This window comes from Phocoena phocoena, chromosome 7 (genome assembly GCF_963924675.1).
Source record: "Phocoena phocoena chromosome 7, mPhoPho1.1, whole genome shotgun sequence".
Lineage (NCBI taxonomy): Eukaryota > Metazoa > Chordata > Mammalia > Artiodactyla > Phocoenidae > Phocoena > Phocoena phocoena.
The window spans coordinates 112,063,202-112,083,344 of record NC_089225.1 but is presented as its reverse complement, the minus strand read 5'-3'; the positions used below and the strand labels follow the sequence as shown (position 1 = coordinate 112,083,344).

Genomic DNA, 20,143 nt, shown 5'->3' with positions numbered 1-20,143 from the left:
GACTCCCCTAAGAGCATTTATCATCCTTCTGCCAGATTTCCTCATACTGTGATCTGTCTGGAGACTCCCAACTTGAATCGGGGGGAAGGATGTTGGTCTCAGGTCTCTGTCGTGGGCAGGTCCCCATCCTGCTACTCTCACACCCGCCTTGCAACAGCACTTTTATGAAGGCCACCAACACGAGGTGCTGTCCAGCTTGCTTCCTTTGGACTTTAAAGTGTGTGTGTGTGTGTGTGTGTGTGTGTGTGTGTGTGTGTGTGCGCGCGTGTACCACGTGGCTGTGTTTCCAATTCTCATGCAGGAGCTGACGGTCCCCCCATATAGCACTCTTTTCCGTTAGAAACAACACTAGCAAACGAAAAGGAATCCCAGCGCAGCCCACAGGTCACTGATTGCAGGAACACGAGGCTGGCAGATTAAGGAGGAGGGTGGCGGCTGCCCCGGGGGCTCTCGCTGCCAGGCCCTGGGCTGCCCTGTGCTCCTGGCCAGGGCTCCAGGCACGACCCCCAGGGCCCTGCGGCCCCTCCACTCACCGGGAGGCTGGATTTCTTCCGGGGCTTTGCCGAGGTCCTCACAGTGAGCCCTGCAGCCTGCAAGGCTGCAATCCTGTACTCGATATCTGAAACCTGAGGGAACCACAGACAGACAGGCAGACAGATGTCACTTGGATGTCCTTTCAACGTCACAGGACAGGAGGAGCTGCTGCCCCCGATTCACCGGTTTCATCATGCTTCCCCTAAGATGGGTGACCCGCCCAGGGCCACTTCCTGGGTGCCCCATTTCCATCTGTCTTCCATGGTCGTCGCGAGGGTCACCCCCAAGCGGGGGAGGGGCTCATCCATGAGGGATTGAGGGAGGGGTAGTGACGGGGGGAGAGCTGAAGGCAGAAGCTTCTGGGAACAGGAACCGGGCCCCCTTCAGGTCCGTCCAGATCCCTCCCACAGCCCCAAACCCTTCTCACGGTCCTTGGGGCTCTCTGGAATCTGCTCTCCTCCCAGACACTCCCCTTCTCATTCCCTGGGCTCTGGCGCAGGGCTCCACCGCGGATCCCCGAACACGCCAAATTTGACACCGCCTCGGGGCCTTCGCCCGGGCTGCCTTCTTGTATTATCCCTTCCCGACCACCCTTCGAGGCAGCCCCATCCGAGCGCTCCCTAGGGCTACCCTCTCCTCAGTCCCGTCGACTTGTTCTCTGTCTCCTCCCACTAGAAGCACAAGCTCCAGAACGCAGGGGCTTGGTCTGAGGTGCTCATAGCTGCATCTTTTGTGTCTACACAATGCTCGCCGTACTTGGGATCCCGACTGAGAACTGTTGGCTCCATAGGAAGGAATAAATGAATGCAAAGTTCTCAGGCTCACTTGCGCCCCCTAAGGTGCACGGCCTGGGGATGCGCCCCTTCTTCCTCGGGGACGGAAGGGCACTTGCTGAAGAGAAAAGAAGCTGGAATGAATGGACAGTGGGTGCTGGGTCCCCTGCACTCGGACGGGCAGACCTCCTCTCCTCTGGGGTCAGCAGGGGGAGGGCAGAGCACAGCCCAATCACCTTGACTGTCTCTGGGAGACCCTGGCTCTGTCCTTTGACCTTTGCACACCACTAACACACCTCCTACCCTAACTCAAGCCCGGGACCCAAGTTTACAGGATGACCCTCGGTCAGAGTCTGGTCCTGAGCCCCGGGGCTGTCCTAAGATCTAAGTCTGCTTCTGGAGAAGCCCTCCTCATGGGGCAGGGAGGGCTAAGTGTCAGCATCTTCCTTCCGTGGCTGAAAACGCCACCTGTCTCTTGCCAACCTAAAAGGGAAATGGGCAGGGGTGGGGTGCAGGGCGTGGCGTGGAGAGTGATTCCACGGAAAGCCCCAGGAGCCTGTCCTGGAGCCGACAACGTGGGCTCCCTACGTGTGAGCCCTTCGGGGGGCTGACCACCCTTGCCAGGCCTCCAGGGCCCCCACTATCTATCCGGGGGAGCTGCCTGCTCCCGGGGCCGCCGGAGCTACCTCGCTCTCTGTCCACTGCACCTGAGAGGCCGTGGCGGCCACTCTGTCCTCCAGCTGCGACAGCTCCTCGTCTGTGGTCCTGCTGGGCTGCGTGGGGTCCTGGGGGCCCCGGGCCCCCTTCTCCCGGCTGGGCGTTTGGCCTGCAGCCGTGCACACCTAGAAGAGGGAAGCGCCGCACGTGACCACCAGCAGGGGAGACCGCAGGGCTCGCCCCAACGCACGTCCCATCCTGAAGGGGCCCCTTTCGCTACGCCAGGAGCTGCCTGGACAGCCGGGCAGCCCGCGGTGGGGCGCCATGTGCAGCTGGGGCCAGGCCGCTGGCTTAGGCACAAGCTGTCGATCCCCGGCCCCGCCTCCGAGTGTGCGCTGCTGAGGTCGCTCAGGCAGCCTCACCTCCGGGGCGGCCCCGGGGGGGTCCTCGATGGCGGCGCTGCTGTCCTGCTCCGCCCCTCCGTCCTTGCCCTCCTCCTCGGATGAGGCCCGCTGGTCACCGGTGCGGCTGATCAAGGCCTCCAGTCTTCTCTTTAGGGCCGCCTCTTCCATGTCGGCACCTGTGGGCTTGCTGCCAACTGGACGCTGAGACGGACGAGTGGCTGATCTCAGCCGGTCGGTCACGTGGAAGCGCTGAAAGCAGAAGCAGGGCTCTGGAAAGCACCTGCCCCCAGCACCCTGGGGGCTTGGCCGGAGCTGCGGTCTCATCTACGCCCCACACGAGCTCGGCCAAGGGGCCCGCGCCGCCTGTCCTCCAGAACCAGGCCCCGAAGGGTGGGGTGTTCCTGGCGATCCTAACAGCACCCAGGCCACCTGAGACGCACCATTTTTCTTCTCTCTGTTCCCAAACTGGGTCCCCAAGCCACTTCCTAGGGTTTAAGCATCCTTATGGCGCCAAACCAAGACCTCAACCCGGACTGCTGCATCTGCCACTTGAGGCTACGGGGTGCTGACAAGTCTGTTCTCGGGGTTTTTCTCGGTCCCCCCGTGATAAGACTGAAGTACACGATGGCCGTGTGGCCTCAGCATCTCCCGAGGGCTCGGGGGTGGGTCCTGAACTTGCATAAACGCTACAGCATTCATGTCCACTGTCCATGCTATGTCTCTGTGTACCAGGCTTTGTGTCCACGGTCTCACCCACGAGCCTCCCGTCGGCTTTGCAAAGGAATCATACTCCCAGACGCTGGTCTGGAGCTGACTGAGAAGTGTCTACAGTGTATTTGTGACTCTTGGAAAACTGCAAAGTTGTGTGAACCTCTCAGTGATGTTTTCCATGACACAGTGAGTAGCACCCTTTACCACTCACCCCTTCCTGAATCTAGAGCCAGGGAAGTTTGCCACCTAGGGTGGACTTGGATGAGATTCATACAACCCAGAATATCTATTTATCTGCCTTGGCTGGTGAGAAACTCAGAGCTAAACACTGCTCATTTCTGGAAATCTCTTCTCCAGAGTTTACCAAGGCCTCTGTTTCTTGAAATTATTTTTCAGGGTTGTATTCTTTTTTTTTTTTTTTTCGTTATGCGGGCTTCTCACTGCTGTGGCCTCTCCCGTTGTGGAGCACAGGCCCAGCAGCCATGGCTCACGGGCCCAGCTGCTCCGCGGCACGTGGGATCCTCCCGGACCAGGGCACGAACCCGTGTGCCCTGCATCGGCAGGTGGACTCTCAACCACTGCACCACCAGGGAAGCCCCAGGGTTGTATTCTTTGGTCATAATTTTCTAAGTCTCTAGAAGGGGGTGGGAGTCCCTCATTGATTCCAGCTCTTACCCTAATTCTACAGGTGGGGAAAGGATGCTCAGAGCCCCTCCTTTGCCCGGCCTCACTCAGTAAGCATCACACCAGGGCCTAGACTGCAGTAATCTCTGGCTGCTACCCTTCCCTGCACTCCGGCCAGTGGTTCACTGAGTAGCTATGTGTTTCCTCTGCCTGTGGACACGAGCTTCATGTGAAGGGATTTAGTGTGTCGGTTTTAAGAAGTGACCAGAGTCATGTGAAAAAAACACAAAAGTGGCCAAATTATCCCAACAGCCCTTTACAGCCAAAATGACTTGCGAGGGGGTAATGAGATTTAAAAGTTAAGGGCAGGGACTTCCCTGGTAGCAAAGTGGTTAAGAATCCACCTGCCAATGCAGGGGACACGGGTTTGATCCCTGGTCCGGGAAGATCTCACATACCGTGGAGCCACTGAGTCCGTGCGCCCCAACTACTGAGCCTGTGCTCTAGAGCCCGTGCACCACAGCTACTGAAGCCCGTGTGCCTAGAGCCCGTGCTCCCAACAAGAGAAGCCACAGCGATGAGAAGACGGCACACTGCAACGAAGAGTAGCCCCCGCTCGCCGCAACTAGCGAAAGCCCGCACGCAGCAACGAAGACCCAGAGCAGCCAAAAAAAAATGTTCAGGGCAATTCCATCCCGCAGAGCTTGCTCAGGCCAAAACTCCTGGCGTCATCTGACCCCTCTCTTTCTCTCGTCCTGAATCCATCCCCGCTGGCTCTGCCTTCAACAGGTACCCAGGGCCCACCTCCCCTCACCTCTGCTGCCCTGCCTGGTTCAGCCGCCACCTTGTCCTGCCTGGACGATCCACCAGCCTCTTAACTGGCTTCCCGTTTCCACAGCCTGTTCTCAGTTTGCCAGGCAGAGGGCTCCCTGGGGGTCGGGGGTTGGGGGGACGTGAGCAGGGAGGCCGGTCGCTCATTAACTCACTGGCTGCCTCTCCTTCGGCCCACAAAGCAGACGTCAGAGTGTGAGGTGAGGGTCCCCCCAGGACCGCCTTCCGGGACTCTGAGATCTCCCTCCCTGTCCCTTCCTTCGGGGAGTGAGTCACCCGCTGACGCTGCTGCTGGGAGGGGGGCTTCCGCACCACGACGTTACTCGCACCCACAGTGCCCGTCGGGCCGCCTTCCGGCCCCTCGGACCCCGGTGCTCCTGGCAAGCAGAGGGCAGTGCTGGCTATCAATTTTCTCTGTGAATGGAACCAACAGCCTCGCAGACGAGTGCCAAGGGCTGGAGTGAGCTGACGGGGAAGCGGCACGTCTACTGGGACGCCTTTCTACGGGCTCCCAATTTCCTGAAGATGCTCAAAAAGCAAATCTCCTCAGAGGCCACAACGGGTGAAGAGAACCCCTGTGACGTTCGGAGGGTAGATTCTATTGGGTCTGATGGGAATAAATCTTTCAGAGTAAATGAGGTTGAGAAACTTCAGAATCCCCTTGAGAAATGGGAACCTGAGGCCGGCCACCCCAGGCAGGAGCTGATGAGGGTGTGGGGTGGAGATTTATGAACTGCTGTCAGAAGGGAGCGCTGTTTCTACTTGGTAAATAAAACCCCCACACATACAGACACACACACACGCACGCATGTCCAACACACATGTATGCATGTATGCACGCAAACACATATACACGTGATGGCAGCTGGCCAGCACGACAGGATACAGCTGGGGTGACCAAGGCATCCAAGTTTGAACCCCGAAAGCCCTATGTCCTGGGAACCCTTCGGCCCCTGGCAAAGAGGGGCACGGGTTGCCCTGGTGATGCTGGTGGGGGAGAGCGAGGCCCAGAGGGGGATCTGGGTCAGCCTCCAGGATGGGGTGGAGGCAGCCCGGGGTCTGGGCAGCTGGGGGTGAGCCCTGGGGTCCTGCGGGCTACCGGGCCTGCGTGGGGGACACCTGCCACAGACTCAGGTGAGAGGGCCTGTCCTGAAAGCACCCTGAGGGGCAGAGGGCCTCTCCCAGACCTGCGCGGGGGCACTTCTGACTGTGCTCCCTGCCGGCCACGGGCTCTGGAGTTCCTCTCCTGAGAGCCTGGGCCTGTTTCCTCAGCTAAAACACGGGGACTGAAACTCTGTCTCTGGGCCAGCCTGGCCCTGCCGGCCCACAGAGGGTGTCAGAGGGCACCTCCGTGGGTGAAGGTGGCTGTGGCCCTGGGGTTGCGTGGCTCCCACTGCCCACCCCAGCTGCCGCCGGAGCTGATCTCCAGAGCCCGCGGGCGCTGCAGGGAGGGGGCTGGGTGCTGAACCGGGGCCGTGGCGCAGGCAGACTCGGGGCAGGGCCTGAGCATCGCCGCCCCTATGCCCACAGCTACCCGGCTGTCTGTCTGTCTCTCAGACGCACATGTGCACATGCAATCGTATTAGACCAAGGGTTCTGTTCCATTCACTCCCCAGAAGGTGTCCCCAATGCGCTGGGAACACCCTCACATACAGGGTGGGCAGGAGACCCCTGCCCGCTCCGACGGCCTGGACCCCCGGATACTGCAGGACCAAGTGAGGTCCCCGGGTCTTCGCTGCTCTGACTTCCCGGCCCCTCTCTCGTTACATCCGCACCAAAGGCTGCACACCTGCGTCCCTCTGAGTTCTGCACCTTTGGCTGGGCCCACAGATGCCCAGGCTCCGAGCAAGGCGGACGGCAGGGGCCTGGACGGGGCAGACGCCCCCCCCCCCCCCTCAGCTGTACAGTGGAAACCCGTTCAGCTCTGAGCCCCATGCATAAGCTCCCAATCGAGAGTCTTCCTTGCAAAGCCCGTGTTGGTGCCTCAACCTCCCTTAACAAAGGGGCTTCAGCGGGTCAGCAGGCGGTCAGCAGGCGGCTGACATGTACTTGTTCCGCTCAGAGATATGCAGCAGAGGGAGGGGTTCAGTGGCTGGAGGACAGAGCCACTCCGGCCAGCAGGATGCTGGCACCTACCACCTCGGGAGCACCAAATTCCCAAGCAGTGGAAGGAAAGGTCAGGCCACCATTCGTCATGTGCCCTGGGAAGGTAACTGTGAGGCCCATTTTCTGACAGCCGGGGTCCTGGAACGCCAAGCAGAAGCTGGGAGCGGTACCAGAAGCGGGGGCGGGGGGCGTTGGGAGGATGAATAAAGCAGGACAGGTGACACATTCAGCGTCACTGCCGTGGCGCAGCCATTGTCACTGCTGAACCTGAGGCGCACAGGAAGGTGTGAATTGATTATGCCAGGCTGCTCAAACTAAAAGTCAAGAGCCCCGGGTCACCGTGGGCCAGGAGGCCTGCCAGGTGATGACCTGAAAGTGCGACTGGCTCAGACCTTGAGTCACCAGCTCTTGAGTCACCGGAGTCTATTAACTCCCAGGCCGGGAAATGAGAAAATCAATTCTACTGTTTTCTTCCAAGCCCAGCAGATGCATCTGGCCTGCCATTATCTCCTCTGTGGTCCACCTTGTTTTAAAAGAGGGAGATGGCTCCAGCAGGCTGGTAAGACGCTTTTGCATTGTTCCGCAGGTAATTAGTTTGATCTTCACAGCACTGAGGGCTCTGAGTGGGCAAATCTGCCCAGAGAAGAACACAAGCTGAGAAGCTTCAACACGAGGGTTTCGGCGGGAGTGGCCCCAGCCTCGAGACCAGCTGTGGGCACACTCATGGCACCTGAGAGGCAGCGATCAATACCTGGGAGGGGGGTGCTCAGCAGACAGTCGTGTGTCCCCGGGGAGCGTGGTGGGCATGAACCCACGGCAGGAGAATAAGAGCTGACCCAACCAGGGTCCAGCACCGGCACCGGCACAGTGAAGTATCACCTCCAGAGCGAAAGAGAAAGGAAAGCATCCCACGACGAGAACTCGGAAAGTCCTCGTCCTGACGGAGGAGGGACACGAGCTGGGGGCAGCACAGAGCCGTGGAGAGACCACAGCCCTCGGAACGGGAGGTGAGCTGCGGGCTGGTGGTTTTCTCTGAGCAAGAGAGCCTGTCCGCGTGCCGCCAGGACAGCCTGGACGCGTCCTGGTTTTCCATCTGGGATCAAGAGCCGTTGGCCCCCTGTAGACGCCCCCCAGGGAACACCTGTCTCTCAGGTGCTCAGGGGCCCAAAGCTGCTTGTGCCCCTCCCTTCGGCCCAAAGCGGGAGCCGCTCTGTTCCGTGTGAGCTCCGTCCAGGTAAATTACATGCTATCTGGACACACGGACGGCAACTTGGAATGAACTTCCGGTGTTTCCAACTCGTTTGCAGCAAAACACAGATTTACAATTTAGGAATGCAGTACAGACAGAGGAGGAAAATGAGCGACTGTAGTTTGGCACTGGTGAGGCTTTCGTGGGGAAACTGAGTCAGTGTCTTTAGCCTGCGCTCTTGGGGCACCAGGGGCTCACTACCCACCACTTGGGGCAGGGTGCGTGCCAGGGCTCCGTTTCCTGCACCTCCTTGATCTCAGCCCCTTGGAAGCATCCATCCTGGTACCACATGCTGTGCTCTCTTTGGCCTCTCTCTCAGCATGAGTGATTATTTATAGAAAGTCTTTGCTGACTATCCCTCACCCAGAAAGTCCTGACCACGAGTACAGATGCGAAGACAGGCAACAGGTCAGGGGAGGACCATTCAGACTGACCCCAATAGTACATTATTCTCAAGAACTCCCGGATCCCCACGGCATGTCTGTGAGTCCTGTAAGAGTCGGCCCTGGGTCTGCCCTGATGAACAGAGACGCTACTGCCCTCTGGAGGCCGCTCTTTACACTGCCTGATTCCCTTTTCATATAGATGCAGGTGAAGTCAGTGAAAGTAAATAAAGTCAAGAGAAAGAAATGAAGAAGAATTCCAGAGACGAGATACAAGCATGAAACAGAGAGTAATTTTCAAGGAGGCATAAAGGATGACTGGTGTCAGTAGGACTAAATACCGGGATATGTGTTTTACTGAACGTCACTAAAGCTGCTAAATTAAAAACTTGCTGAAAATAGACAATTTAATTCTAGTCTTTATCCCATTGTCTTCTGGCCTGGACGCTGGGAACCTCTCTGCCAGTGGTGGTTCTGCCACCCAGGGAGGTCTCTGTCTCTGCCCTGGGGAGGTCTCTGTCTCTGCCCTGGGGAGGTCTCCGTCCTGGCCGCACTGGCCCTCCACCATCATCCCACAGCCTTCCCAGGGGCCAAGCCAGTCACTCCCTGGTCTGAATCAAAGGACACTTCCTTGCATCAGCATTTCCCCTGTTGTTCCATAAAAGAAGAGTGAGCCCCTGGGTTGAATGACAGAGAGCGGGGTCTTCACTGCAGGCCTCCTGAGGGCCTTTCGTGCCCTGCTGTGCTCAGGGCAAAGGGTCAGTGGCTTCTCTCAGAGACGGAGGTCGGAGCAGGAGGTACGTCCAGCCCCGGGGTCGGGTGATGCTGCCAGGTGATATTATAGGAAAGAGAGCCAGCTGGGCCTGCGGGCACTGACTCTGCAGAGGGAGACGCAGAGTTTAAAAGCTCCATGCTTCTGCCCTGTTGACATTTTAGATCAATTTTAGAACAACAAAAAAACCTCCCAAAACAAATAACAAAACACCTGACACTGATTCACCAGAAAGCCATGCGAAGAAAGGCACCTTCTTGGCCTTCCCTGGTGGCGCAGTGGTTGAGAGTCCGCCTGCTGATGCAGGGGACGGGGGTTCGTGCCCCGGCCCAGGAAGATCCCACATGCTTCGAAGCGGCCGGGCCCGTGAGCCATGGCCGCTGAGCCTGCGCGTCCGGAGCCTGTGCTCCGCAACGGGAGAGGCCACAGCAGTGAGAGGCCCGCGTAGCAAAAAAAAAAGGCACCTTCTGCAAGTCAGGCGCTCCTCTTCGCAGATCATTCACTTCCGGAGCACAGCTGTGAAGGGACTGAGGCTGGAAGGGCCCCTAACCTGTTCTAGGTCAGCTTAGACTGAGGAAGGGCCCCCCCAACGTCCGAGCCCGGGAAGGGTGAGCCCCGGGCAGATCAGAGGGGGAAGCGGGTGCGGATGGAAGCAGAGGGCTCAGCAAAGGCCCGGCCCGCTGACAGCCCTACTTGTTATCCCCAAGGCCCTGGAGAGCAGTCTGTAGCCCGTGGCTGCAGCGCTGGACCACACCCCTCGTCCCAGGGCTTTTGACATCGCACATCTCTGTTGGGCAGGCTTGTGCAGTTTTATAGTTTTGAAGTACTTTTCATTTCTCAGCAATGAACTGATGTTAAGGTAATAAGGCGCCACCCAAAGAAGCAACTAGAATGCGTTCTTTCTGGCCACCTTACCTGCTTCTCAGACAAGGTCTGGCTTCTCCGTCTGGGATGGTGAGAGGTCACCCGCTGAGCCCAGATGCTTTCTTCATCTGAGGTGTCCACGTCGGCCAGATAGTGGGATGGGAGCCGCTCATTCCAGAGGACATTTGCTCCTTCGGAGGAAGAGTGGGTTTGGATTATTTGGAGTGAAAAGCCGAAAGCCAATGGGCATTTTCTCCAATGAAGAGAAATCAGAAATCGAAGAAAACGGAGACACGATTCTATTCCATTGATATTATGGGGCTGAGATCCCTAAATCAAAGTAAGAATGGAACAGAGTCCATGGTCCCACACACGGAATTTCAGGAGCAGAAGCCCCTGCCCCAGCCGGCACTCACCGGGGGGCTCCAGGTGGGCAAAGCAAATGTAATATAATTACATCACACGGAGTTCCACGCGCCTCGGGTGTGGCAGACACGCGTCCCGGGAAGTCTCCATGAGTGGAGGTGACTTTGGGAAGCCTTTCCACATTGGTCACTGGGGACTGCTTTTCCTGCCAGACTAGTGATTCGCAGACTCTCGTGGGCACAGGTCACCTATGGTGTGGCCTGAGACGCTTATTCCTGGGCTCCGTTGGTGGAAGAGCCCCATGTTCTCACCAGAAAGTACCCCCAGAGCTCCAGGTTGGCCTGGAGGGCACCACATCCAGCCGTGCCGGGACGGGGAGGGCTTGACCCTCCTGTGGGGCGCCCCACAGAGCCAGGGTCCCAGGCATCAGCTGCATAAGCTGTTTCTGTGCTTGACGTGCAGCCGGCCACATGGCCCTGCCAGCACCCTGAACGACCTGGGGGCAAGGCCCTGAGCTCCAGCTGAGACTCCGGCCCCGTGGACACTGTGGTTTCAGCCTGGGAGATGTGCGCTAATGACCTGGCGACCTTGTCAATGACCGCAGACCTTGTAGCTTGTCTGATGCACTAATGAGAGACAACACTGACAGTCTGTCTCCAGAAGACTCTCTTCTACCACACTCGCTGTAAGACGCTCCCAATTTGAGACGAGGTGACAAATGTGTCTTAGAATCAATGAAATCGGGTGGCGAGTTGGTCGAAGGAGCTGGGCTTGAAACTCAGAGCTGCCTGTCTCCCAGGCGCATTTCCCAGCTCGATACTGTCTGTCTCAGCTTCTCCCTCTCCCCGCTGCCACCCCATCCACGTGCCGGGGTTGATTAGGGATCCTGGGAGGAAATGCGTGTGTCCGAGTCTTCATCCTGTGACTTGATGTAGATTCATTTATTCATTGTTTATGGGGAAGTAAAACTCCCCTCCCACTGCCCCCAGACGCCTCCAGGATCCCTATAATATAATGAAAAGGGAAAATGGAAAGCCGGCCCACTTCCTGGCAGACGGCATCTTAACCACCTCCCCCCAGCAGCTGGTCCCACGCTGCAGCCACGTGGGAGCAGGTCGGTGGGAAGCAGCCCGTGCTGCTTCTGTGGTCTCATCTGCTCCTTCATCACTAGGGTACCTGAACCCCAGACCCCAGTGCATACTCCCCCAGGGCACAGGAACAGACAGTGATTCGGGATTTCATTATGAAGCCGACCGTCTGACAACAAAATTAAACTGAGGATTTAAACTAGGGTCTCAGCACTTAGGGACCTCCCGAGTCATAGCTGGAAGGGAGGTGGCGCCCCAGGTTTGGAGCTGCCCTGTCCTGTGGTTAAGGTGGTCGGGCCGGGTGACCAGTGATCCTATCATCTCAGGGACACCTGCACGTCCCTACCCCAGTCCTGCTCGATGTCCCCCCATCCGAGGCGGCAATGAGCTGTGTGGCCAGGGCAGGCGTCAATGTTGGTACTTCTGAGTGTTACCAGGGAAGTGCCCAGCCCAGGGGAGCAGGGGTTGATGGTGTGTGCCAGGTCTGCACATGCTGAGCAATCACAGTGAAGAAGGGGCTGCGCACGGTAAACCAGTCAGGGGGCTGGCACAGATCTCCTCCACACAGAGCCCGCGCGGAAGACGCTTGTCAAGGGCACCTACCAGGTGTTGCAGTGGTCCCCGGGGCTGTCATGCAAGACTCTCCCGGCAGGCAGAGTTCAGCAAGGGCGTCTGGTCCGGCAGGCGAGAGGCTGGCCATCTGCCCTTCTGGACAGGGGTGGCGCCCAGAGGCCCTGGCATCAGCCTCATCCAGGACCACGGGCTCCTGGGAGGTGGTCTCCTCTGTGCAGGGCTCATCTGTGAGGGCCTGAGCACATGGGGCCTGTTGGCGGGTTTTACTAGGAAAGGGCAGCTCCTTGGAAAGTGGGTCTTTCCAGTCCAAGTCTTGAGGGTTTCCAGGCATCATCTGACCAACCGAACACTGGACACCCATCCTCTCTGCCCCCTGAGACTCAATTCCCTTTCATTTCAAAGGGCTCCGGACTTGCCGCTGGAGCAGGACCCGTGGCCCAAAGACCTTTTGGGTGCTGGCTCCCAGCTACCTGCTCTGTTGTGCCCCCGCCCGCAGGCGTCTGCAGATCAGCCCCGGAAGCCCGAGCCTAGCCCCAGCTCTGGGCTGGTGCCATTTGAGCCCGGGCACTGAGATGTCAGGGCTCCAGCTGAGGGGGTCGTTGCTCTGGGGCTCGTGCCCCAGCTGCCCGTGCTGTGTGCGATGGTCCTGTGTGTGCCGGGCTCAGCCTCTAGTGCCTTTGGAAAGGGATCCCGTGAGGCTGAGAGGATCACCCCTTGTCCAGGTGAGGCAAGAAGATGGAGCCTCATGCAGGGTCCCCAGGCCAAGGGCACACAGCTAAGGAGCAGTGACTACATGGCCGGTTCTCCTGGGCGGCCCCCGTGGATGCCGTGTGTCCTGGTGTAAGTATTAACAGCAGCCTGTTCCACCCACAAGACTATCCTAGTTTGGGCAATGAAGCAGAGGACCCCAGTAATGAGCCGCAGTGGGTGCAGGCACATGCCGGGCCCTGTCCGACTCCACGGCGATGCGGCTCCTCTACCCTCGCTCTTGAGTCTTGGGGGTTCTGCCTTCACCCGGGGACAGGCACCCGCCCCGAACGCCCCAGGGCCCTGACTCATTTGCCCCGCGCCCCACTTCTCCGAGAAGCCGACCCCGTCTCTCCAGGGACCAGAGGGTGTGACGTTTCTGTGCCCCCCACCCCAGCTGTCCCCCTGCCTGTGATGCCCCCATGGCCATCAGACTGTTTCCCAGAATGCTGTCCCCCCACCCGGGGCCTGAAAACCTGTCGCCCAGGTTATCCTGGGATGGCCGGGGGCAGAAAAGAGAGCCCACTGACCTGCGGGTTGTCCGCGGCCACAGAGACCAAGGACAGGCTTGAGGGGTGCCCGCAGGACGGAGTGGAGTCGTCAGAGTCTGCCTCGAAGTCCAAGCCGTGAACGGGGAGGACGCGCTTTTTCTGAGCAGGAAGGGGTGCGGGAAAGAGGAGACAGAGGGTCAGCCTGACTGTGAGGGCCACACGCCCTCACCTCGGGCAGCGGGGAGGGCATCTCCGAGGGCACAGCCACCATCTGCGGTGGCGCCGGGGGCCACCCAGAGCTCCCCACCCATCACAGGCTCTGCATCCCTAGCGCCTCTTAGAAGAGCAGAAGGAATCATTCGCTCAGCCCCTGACGGGTACACGGCTGCTCAGAGGTGCTGAGGACACAGCCCAGCAGTGCCGCCCTGGGGGGCAGGCAGGCTTCTCTGGGCCGATGGGTGCTTCTCACCCCTCACACTTTAGCAAATGAGGGGTGCCCAGCGCGGGGAAGCAGAGGGGGAAGGGGGGCTCCAGAGAGCTCCATCATCTTTAGATGCAAGAGCAGAGTTTATTCCGAATCCTTCCCTCATAATGGTTTCCATCCTTTAAACGTACTGTGCAGGGAATATTCAACACTGGAGAGTATTCACTGAGCTTAGTCAACGAGACATATAAAATTTTCTCATAAAAAGATGCCTACAGTCCCCGGGGACCAGCCGCGCAGACCAGCCAGCGTGGTTCTCAGAGACGCTGTCACTCTCCAAGGGGCTCCAGCCAACATCACCGCCCGCCCCGCCCCTCCCCTCCCTCCTGCTGCCCTTCTGTCAACCTGTCCAGAAACCCCGGGGATTACTTTGCTTGTCTTTATCACCAAAAATAAGTTAAAAAATAAGTGAAAGCAGAAGCAGACACCAATAAAAAACAAGGCTCACGGCTGGCTATAAACAAAAGCAAGGAAGTTCACAGAGGAAAGCCAGAGGGGGTTTGCTTCCCTGAAAGGTGCAAAGGCTGCTTCCGGGGGACACTAGTGCCCTCACGACCACGTGCCGGAGGGTGCTGGCCGGATGTCCAGGCAGGGCTGGAGGTCCAGGAAGGCCTCTCTGCAGGCCCTGCTCCCCTGCAGCTTTCTCTGGGGTTTCCTATGGAGAGACCTGTGCCGAGAGCACACTGCTGCTTGGTGCTCAGTGATCTCAGAGGCTGCGGGGCATGGTGGAGGCAGGCGGCTCTTCGTGCTCCTGCCCCGCGGAGTGATGGAGAGCCTGAGATTCTCAGGAAATCAGAATCCGAGCCTCCAGCATCAAGGAGGGCGGGGCTGGGGGAAGACTTACTTTGCTTCCAACGGGCTGGGCCTGGGCCCCTGTGTCCTGTTCTCTGTCCTCATCCGTGTGCTCGCTGTCTCCACTTCTCCCTCCGGGGCCTGGCTCAGGCGCACCTGCAATGGACGCCTGCATGACTCCACCAGGACAAGACCATCCGTCCATCCGCCCACCCACCCCTCCACCTGCTGTGAAGCGACCAGGCAAGGCCCTCGACTGGCCTCCCAAAGACCTATCTGAGCATCAGTTAGAGCTGGTCTGAATCACAGCAGAAGACGAATACTCTGCATCAACTTCACCGATGGTCACCTTCACTGACCGCTTCCTAAGCAGCGTGTGGGTGAAGCAGGCCTGGAGCTAAGTCACCTTTTCCCAAACTAACCTCTTCACTTTCAGTCTCATTTCACTTGCTCCTCAGCCCCGGGCCTCCCTCCCCTCCCTTCTCTGCCCCCCCCAAGGACGCCTTTTTCACCTGAGCCTCCAGGTCTGTCCCCCGACCCCCAGCACAGCCTCACTCTTCCCTCTTTCCCCCCAGTCACACTGGCCTGGCCGGTGTTCTGTTCCCTCAGGTCACTACACAAGAGTGATGGAGTGCATTCTGGGCTTTTAGTCTGGAAGCCCCATGGATCATCCACCTTCCTCGGGGGCCAGGGGCACCCCGGCATCCTTGTGAGCACAAAAGACTTACTGTTGACGTCAGGTGAGCTCAGCACTTGGTCAGGTAAACCTATAGCCGAAGAAAAGAGCTCAGCAAAGACCCCAGCGGCCCTCACCAGCTACACCCCTGCGTTAGGCCCTGCCCGGACCAGCTTTTGAAACGTTAACTTGAATCACTTCTTCTTCTCTTTTACGTTTGACTACTTGGTTTTAAAGGTACAACTTTCCCGATTTTGTGCTCTTTCCGTGTGCCCTTTCTTGGTGTGCTGCATTCACAGGTACCAGCAGGGAGAATGCAGCCCCTGGACCATCACCCCACCCGAGACCTGCCTCACTGGGTCCGCAGCAGCGGCTGCAATCAGATTTTTTGTTGCCCCCCAGTGCCACCTCCTGGCCCTCGGTGGTGACAGTTCTGAAACTGGCCGCTTCTGGGTGGCACTGGCTCCCAGCTCTGCACCCTGGCTGGGCGCCAGAATCCCTGTGACCTTTTACCTAACGCAGATTCCTGAGCCCACCCCAGTCCCCAGAAATCAGAACCTCCCGGGGCCAGGACCAGGTCCTCAGCGTTGTGACGTGGCCTGTGGTCTCCCACCGTGAACGGGGCCTCCGGCGTTGAGATTCTCAGACACTTCGGTGTGGCTTTTCCCGTGCTACCTGTGGTTCCCACACCTGAGCCCTGCAGCGGCGGTGAAACCACACTCCTGCTGCAGGAAGAGCCCTCAGCTGCCTCCCGGCCGGCCGAGCAGACACGGGGTCGCGGGTGCGTGCGGCTGTGGGATTTACTGATAGGCTCCAACCGAGACAGAAATATCGGCCACGCTCCTGGTGAGGAGGTGGGGAAAACTCCCGAAGCATAGGGTGACGGTGCCCCCCGCCCCACCGTGTCACCAGGACACTCCTAGTGACGCCAGCTGTCTCAGCACGGTTATCAGGAGAGCCACTTTTACAAATGTCCTGGTTTCGATGATTTATCACATGCCCCCTGCACCCCCGGCCCAAGCAAGCCCCCTACCCCTGTGGTCTGTTGCTCCAGGCGCCAAAAGCCATCACAGGTGAGGAGGCCTCTCGGTGGTCTGTCCTAAATTCAACAGTGTGCTAAGATTGCTCAGAAACACCTGTGCCAGGCCCAGTGAGTGTGCCAATGCCCTGAGGGTGGCTATGCCTACCTCCTGCATCTGCCTATCAACGTAGGGCTTTACAGGGCCCGAGACACAAGTAAGGCGCCTCTCCAGAAGGCCTGGGGGAGACGCCCAGGCTGGCGCCCAGTGAGGACACCCCCAATCCCAGAAGCACCGCCTCCGCTCGGGACGTGCAGGAGCTCCAGACCCCGGGGCATTCTCCTCGGTGCCCCAGATGGAGACGGTCAAGACACCGAGCCCCCAGGTACTGGCCTGACAGGCCGTCACAGCCCGAAGGCCTGGCCAGGTGTTGGCAGAGCCTGGGACTCAGGTGACAGGGACAAGGCAAGAGCGTCCCACAAACACTGCTCAGTTCTCTCCGTTCAAGTTCAGGAGACACTTTTAAGCTCGGGCAATCTCACGCCCGTCCCCCGACATATCCCTCTACCCCAATGGCTTCAAGGTGGACAACACAGGTGAGCACAGGTTTAGTGTAAGAACACCATCTGGACCTCAAGTTCTTCATGGAATAAATACTTGGATTCAAAATATTAAAACAAACGATTGAGCTACAGCCCATCTCTTATGTCTTGATGATCTCATCGGACTCACGGGGAATGTTTGCTGAAAAGACAGAGTCTGGGCCCCGTACTGGATGCCTGGGGAAGAGGCTCACTCCTTACCTGCTCCCTGCAGCCTCCCGCAGAGGGACCGCGCTACCTGGGCCCCCCCGGAGCGCTGGAAGCGGGCTCTCACATGCCTGTAGTACCACTCCAGGGAGCCCCTCTTCACCAGCCTGCAGAGACACAGAGCTCAGGCCCGGATGGGGCGGCACACACCCCCGTGTCCTGGAAGGGGCAGGCCGGGCCCCCCGCCGGCAGGGCCACTTGATCTCCAGGTCCCGGCTCACCTGGCCAGGTGGCAGGGGTCGCAGAGCCAGCGCTGCTCCTCCGGGTTGTGGCCGCAGCCTTCGCAGGTGAAGAGGCCGCAGTCCAGGCATTGCCTCCTGGGGGTCTCGAGGAGCCGGTAGGGCTGCAGGCAGCGGGCGCAGTGGGTGCTGCTCAGGTGGGCCATGTCCGAAAGCAGCTCCCTCTTGGAGTTTTCCTTCTTAATCTTGCCTTTCAAACCCCTGAATCGGAAACAAGAAAATATCGGATGCCTTGTTTCTGCATCAGGCTTTAAATTCAAGGGCACGCGCGCGCGCACATACCACACACACACACACACACGCACACACACGCACACACACAGACAGACTCTCAGATGCAGAAAACAGTGACCCAAAGTCAGGTAGCACCATGACTTTCTTTCATCGCTAAAGGGCTGCGAACCATACAGGTTCAGAATCGCAGGAGGGAGCAGGCCCACAACTGCCCGCACCACCTCACGTAACTCAGTATAGCGGGAAGAGGGTGCACAGAGGTCCTGGACCCCAGGTTGGTTCCCCAGCTCTGACCCTGAACCCGGAGCTTTTCTGATGTAGAGCCCAGAGCTTGGAGACTGTATCGCTGGATGAGTGTGGACCTGTGGCCACTAGCACCCAGTGTCCAAGCTCCGTCGGACCAGACGGGGTTGGTGGCTCTGGGAAACCAGCAGGGGTGGGGCCCGGTGAGGTCCTGAGGGTGCAGCTTGGTTGGGCCACACAGTTATCTAGAGCCAATCTGTGGCCCAGTTTAATTGTTTAGCAGGAGATTAGAGGAGAAAAATCCAAGAGGTTCCTGGACCGGTCAGAGCAGCAGCAGGAAGAGTCACAGAGGATGGAGCAGGACGGTGGGCAGACGGTGGGCCAGGCTGACGCTCTCTTCTGTGAGGCCCAGGTCAGCCACACCTGCTCTGCCACCCCGGCCTGAGTTAATGGTCCTGAGCTGAGGATGACACCAGGTAAGTGGAGGTCAGGTCGGCACCCTACAGTAAGAGTTGAGAAGCTGAACCCACACAGCCAAGAAAAAAAGCCCAGTGGTGGCAGGAATCTAGGAAGAATACTGTCATCCACTGACTACAGGCTAGATAAAGCTGCACTGACAAGGTAGAGAAAGTGTCTTCCTTAAACCGCAGAGCACCTGGGGCCAGGTGGAAAGGGCCTAGTGTCCTCCACCTCCACTCTTGGTGTATCTGCTTCAGCCAGAAAGCCTAAAGGCCACCCCTTGGCTGGGCAGGGCCTTGTCCAGCTTGTCTCCCAGCATGGATCCCCCATTCTCCATCCAGGTAGAGCCGGACCCCCGGAAAGAAAGATGAGGACGTGTAGAGGTACACTGCATCCCAGGATGTGAAGTCCTCTTAAATAAGAGCCCGCAAGAGTCCTGGGGTGGCGGCTGGAAACTTTCAGGTGTTGAATTTGGGGGAACAGATAATGATACTCCGCTTCAGATTCCTTTTTTGTGAATATATTTATTTGTAATATATATTATTTAAAATAAATTTCATTTAAATTTTTAAAAATTAAAGAAAATTTTATTGGAGTATTGTTTTGTCCATCTTTTTTTTTTTTTTTCCGGTACGTGGGCCTCTCACTGTTGGGGCCCCTCCCACTGCGGAGCACAGGCTCTGGACGCGCAGGCTCAGCAGCCATGGCTCACGGGCCCAGCCGCTGTGCGGCACGTGGGATCCTCCCGGACCGGGGCACGAACCCGCGTCCCCTGCATCGGCAGGCGGACCCTCAACCACTGTGCCACCAGGGAAGCCCTGGAGTATTGCTGATGTACAGTGTTGTGTTAGTTTCTGCTGTACAGCACAGTGAATCTATTATACATATACATATATGCACTCTTTCTTAGATTCTTTTACCATATAGGTCATTATAGAGTATTGAGTCGAGTTCCCTGTGCTATACAGTAGGTCCTTACATTAGTATCTATTTTATATGTAGTAGTGTGTATATGTCAATCACAATCTCCCAAGTTATCCCCCCTACCTCTCCCCGCTAACCATAAGTTTGTTTTCTACATCTGTGACTCTGCTTCAGATTCTTTAAAACATAACTTCTCTTCTTCACAGCTGGAAAACAGGAGGGAGGGAAGAGGGGACCCTGCATGGGTCCAGCAGAGTTAACACCAGATGCCTGCCAACCAGAGGGCACATCAATGGACCTGGAGGATCGTTGAGGGGCCAGAGCCATCCTGCTTATCGCAATCACAGGGTCAACCAGATGTCCCTGCACTACAGGCAGGGACAAGCCCAACATACAGCTACAAGTTAAGGTCACCTTCAGGAATAAAAGATGCCCTGAATGTGATTTACTACACAGTAGTAGTAAACAGTGGAAGACTTGAAACTAGTGTGCTGAGTGGGCATAAAAGAGAGGAGCAGGAGTTAAGAAGAAGCCAGGCTGAGGTGGAAAGACCACAGGCTATGTTCACGGAGGTGGAGAAGACTGGGCTAAAGTGAAGATGGAAAGGAACTGAGGTGGGCAATGGGGAGGGAAACGGGCAGAACATCAAGTCCAGGGATTCGGAGCAGTGGTTCTAAAGGTGTGGTCCAGGGACCTACAGGGGTACCTAAGACCCTTTGACAGGGCCCACAAGGTCAAAACTCTTCTCATAATAACACTAAGGTAGTATTTGTGTTTTTTGCTCTTTGACCCCTGCACCGGTGGTGCAAAAGCTATGGTGGGTGAAAGTTCTGGGGCCTCAGCACAGATCAAGCCAGAGGTACAGAGTGTACCAGCGGTCAATCTGCTCTCTGCCAGAAAAGAAAAGAAAGGAAAGCATGTCTTGATGAAGTGCGTCTTTGATTAAAAGTGTGTCAAGTGACGGTATTTGTTGCCATTGACAAAACTCAAGCTTTCAAGCTCAAAGACTTTTGGAAAACTTTTATGTCTCTGCTGACTTGGGCCGGACAGTTTTCATCACTGAGCGGTTTCTGATAAGATCAGCAGTGATT

At 57.7% G+C, this 20,143-nt stretch overlaps 1 protein-coding gene across 1 annotated transcript in view; it reads right to left on the bottom strand.

Moving 5' to 3' along the window:
• MLPH (melanophilin) overlaps positions 1-20,143 on the bottom strand; it is a 33,886-nt gene that overhangs the window by 4,108 nt on the left and 9,635 nt on the right. The window contains exons 2-11 of the mRNA XM_065880192.1: positions 17,175-17,393; positions 16,948-17,060; positions 15,178-15,216; positions 14,502-14,605; positions 13,213-13,332; positions 11,966-12,170; positions 9,960-10,099; positions 2,387-2,569; positions 1,994-2,149; positions 534-626 (exon numbers count right to left, since the gene is read on the bottom strand). Of these exons, the coding sequence (XP_065736264.1) occupies positions 534-626; positions 1,994-2,149; positions 2,387-2,569; positions 9,960-10,099; positions 11,966-12,170; positions 13,213-13,332; positions 14,502-14,605; positions 15,178-15,216; positions 16,948-17,060; positions 17,175-17,393 (1,372 nt within the window). The remainder of the gene's footprint in view (positions 1-533; positions 627-1,993; positions 2,150-2,386; positions 2,570-9,959; positions 10,100-11,965; positions 12,171-13,212; positions 13,333-14,501; positions 14,606-15,177; positions 15,217-16,947; positions 17,061-17,174; positions 17,394-20,143) is intronic.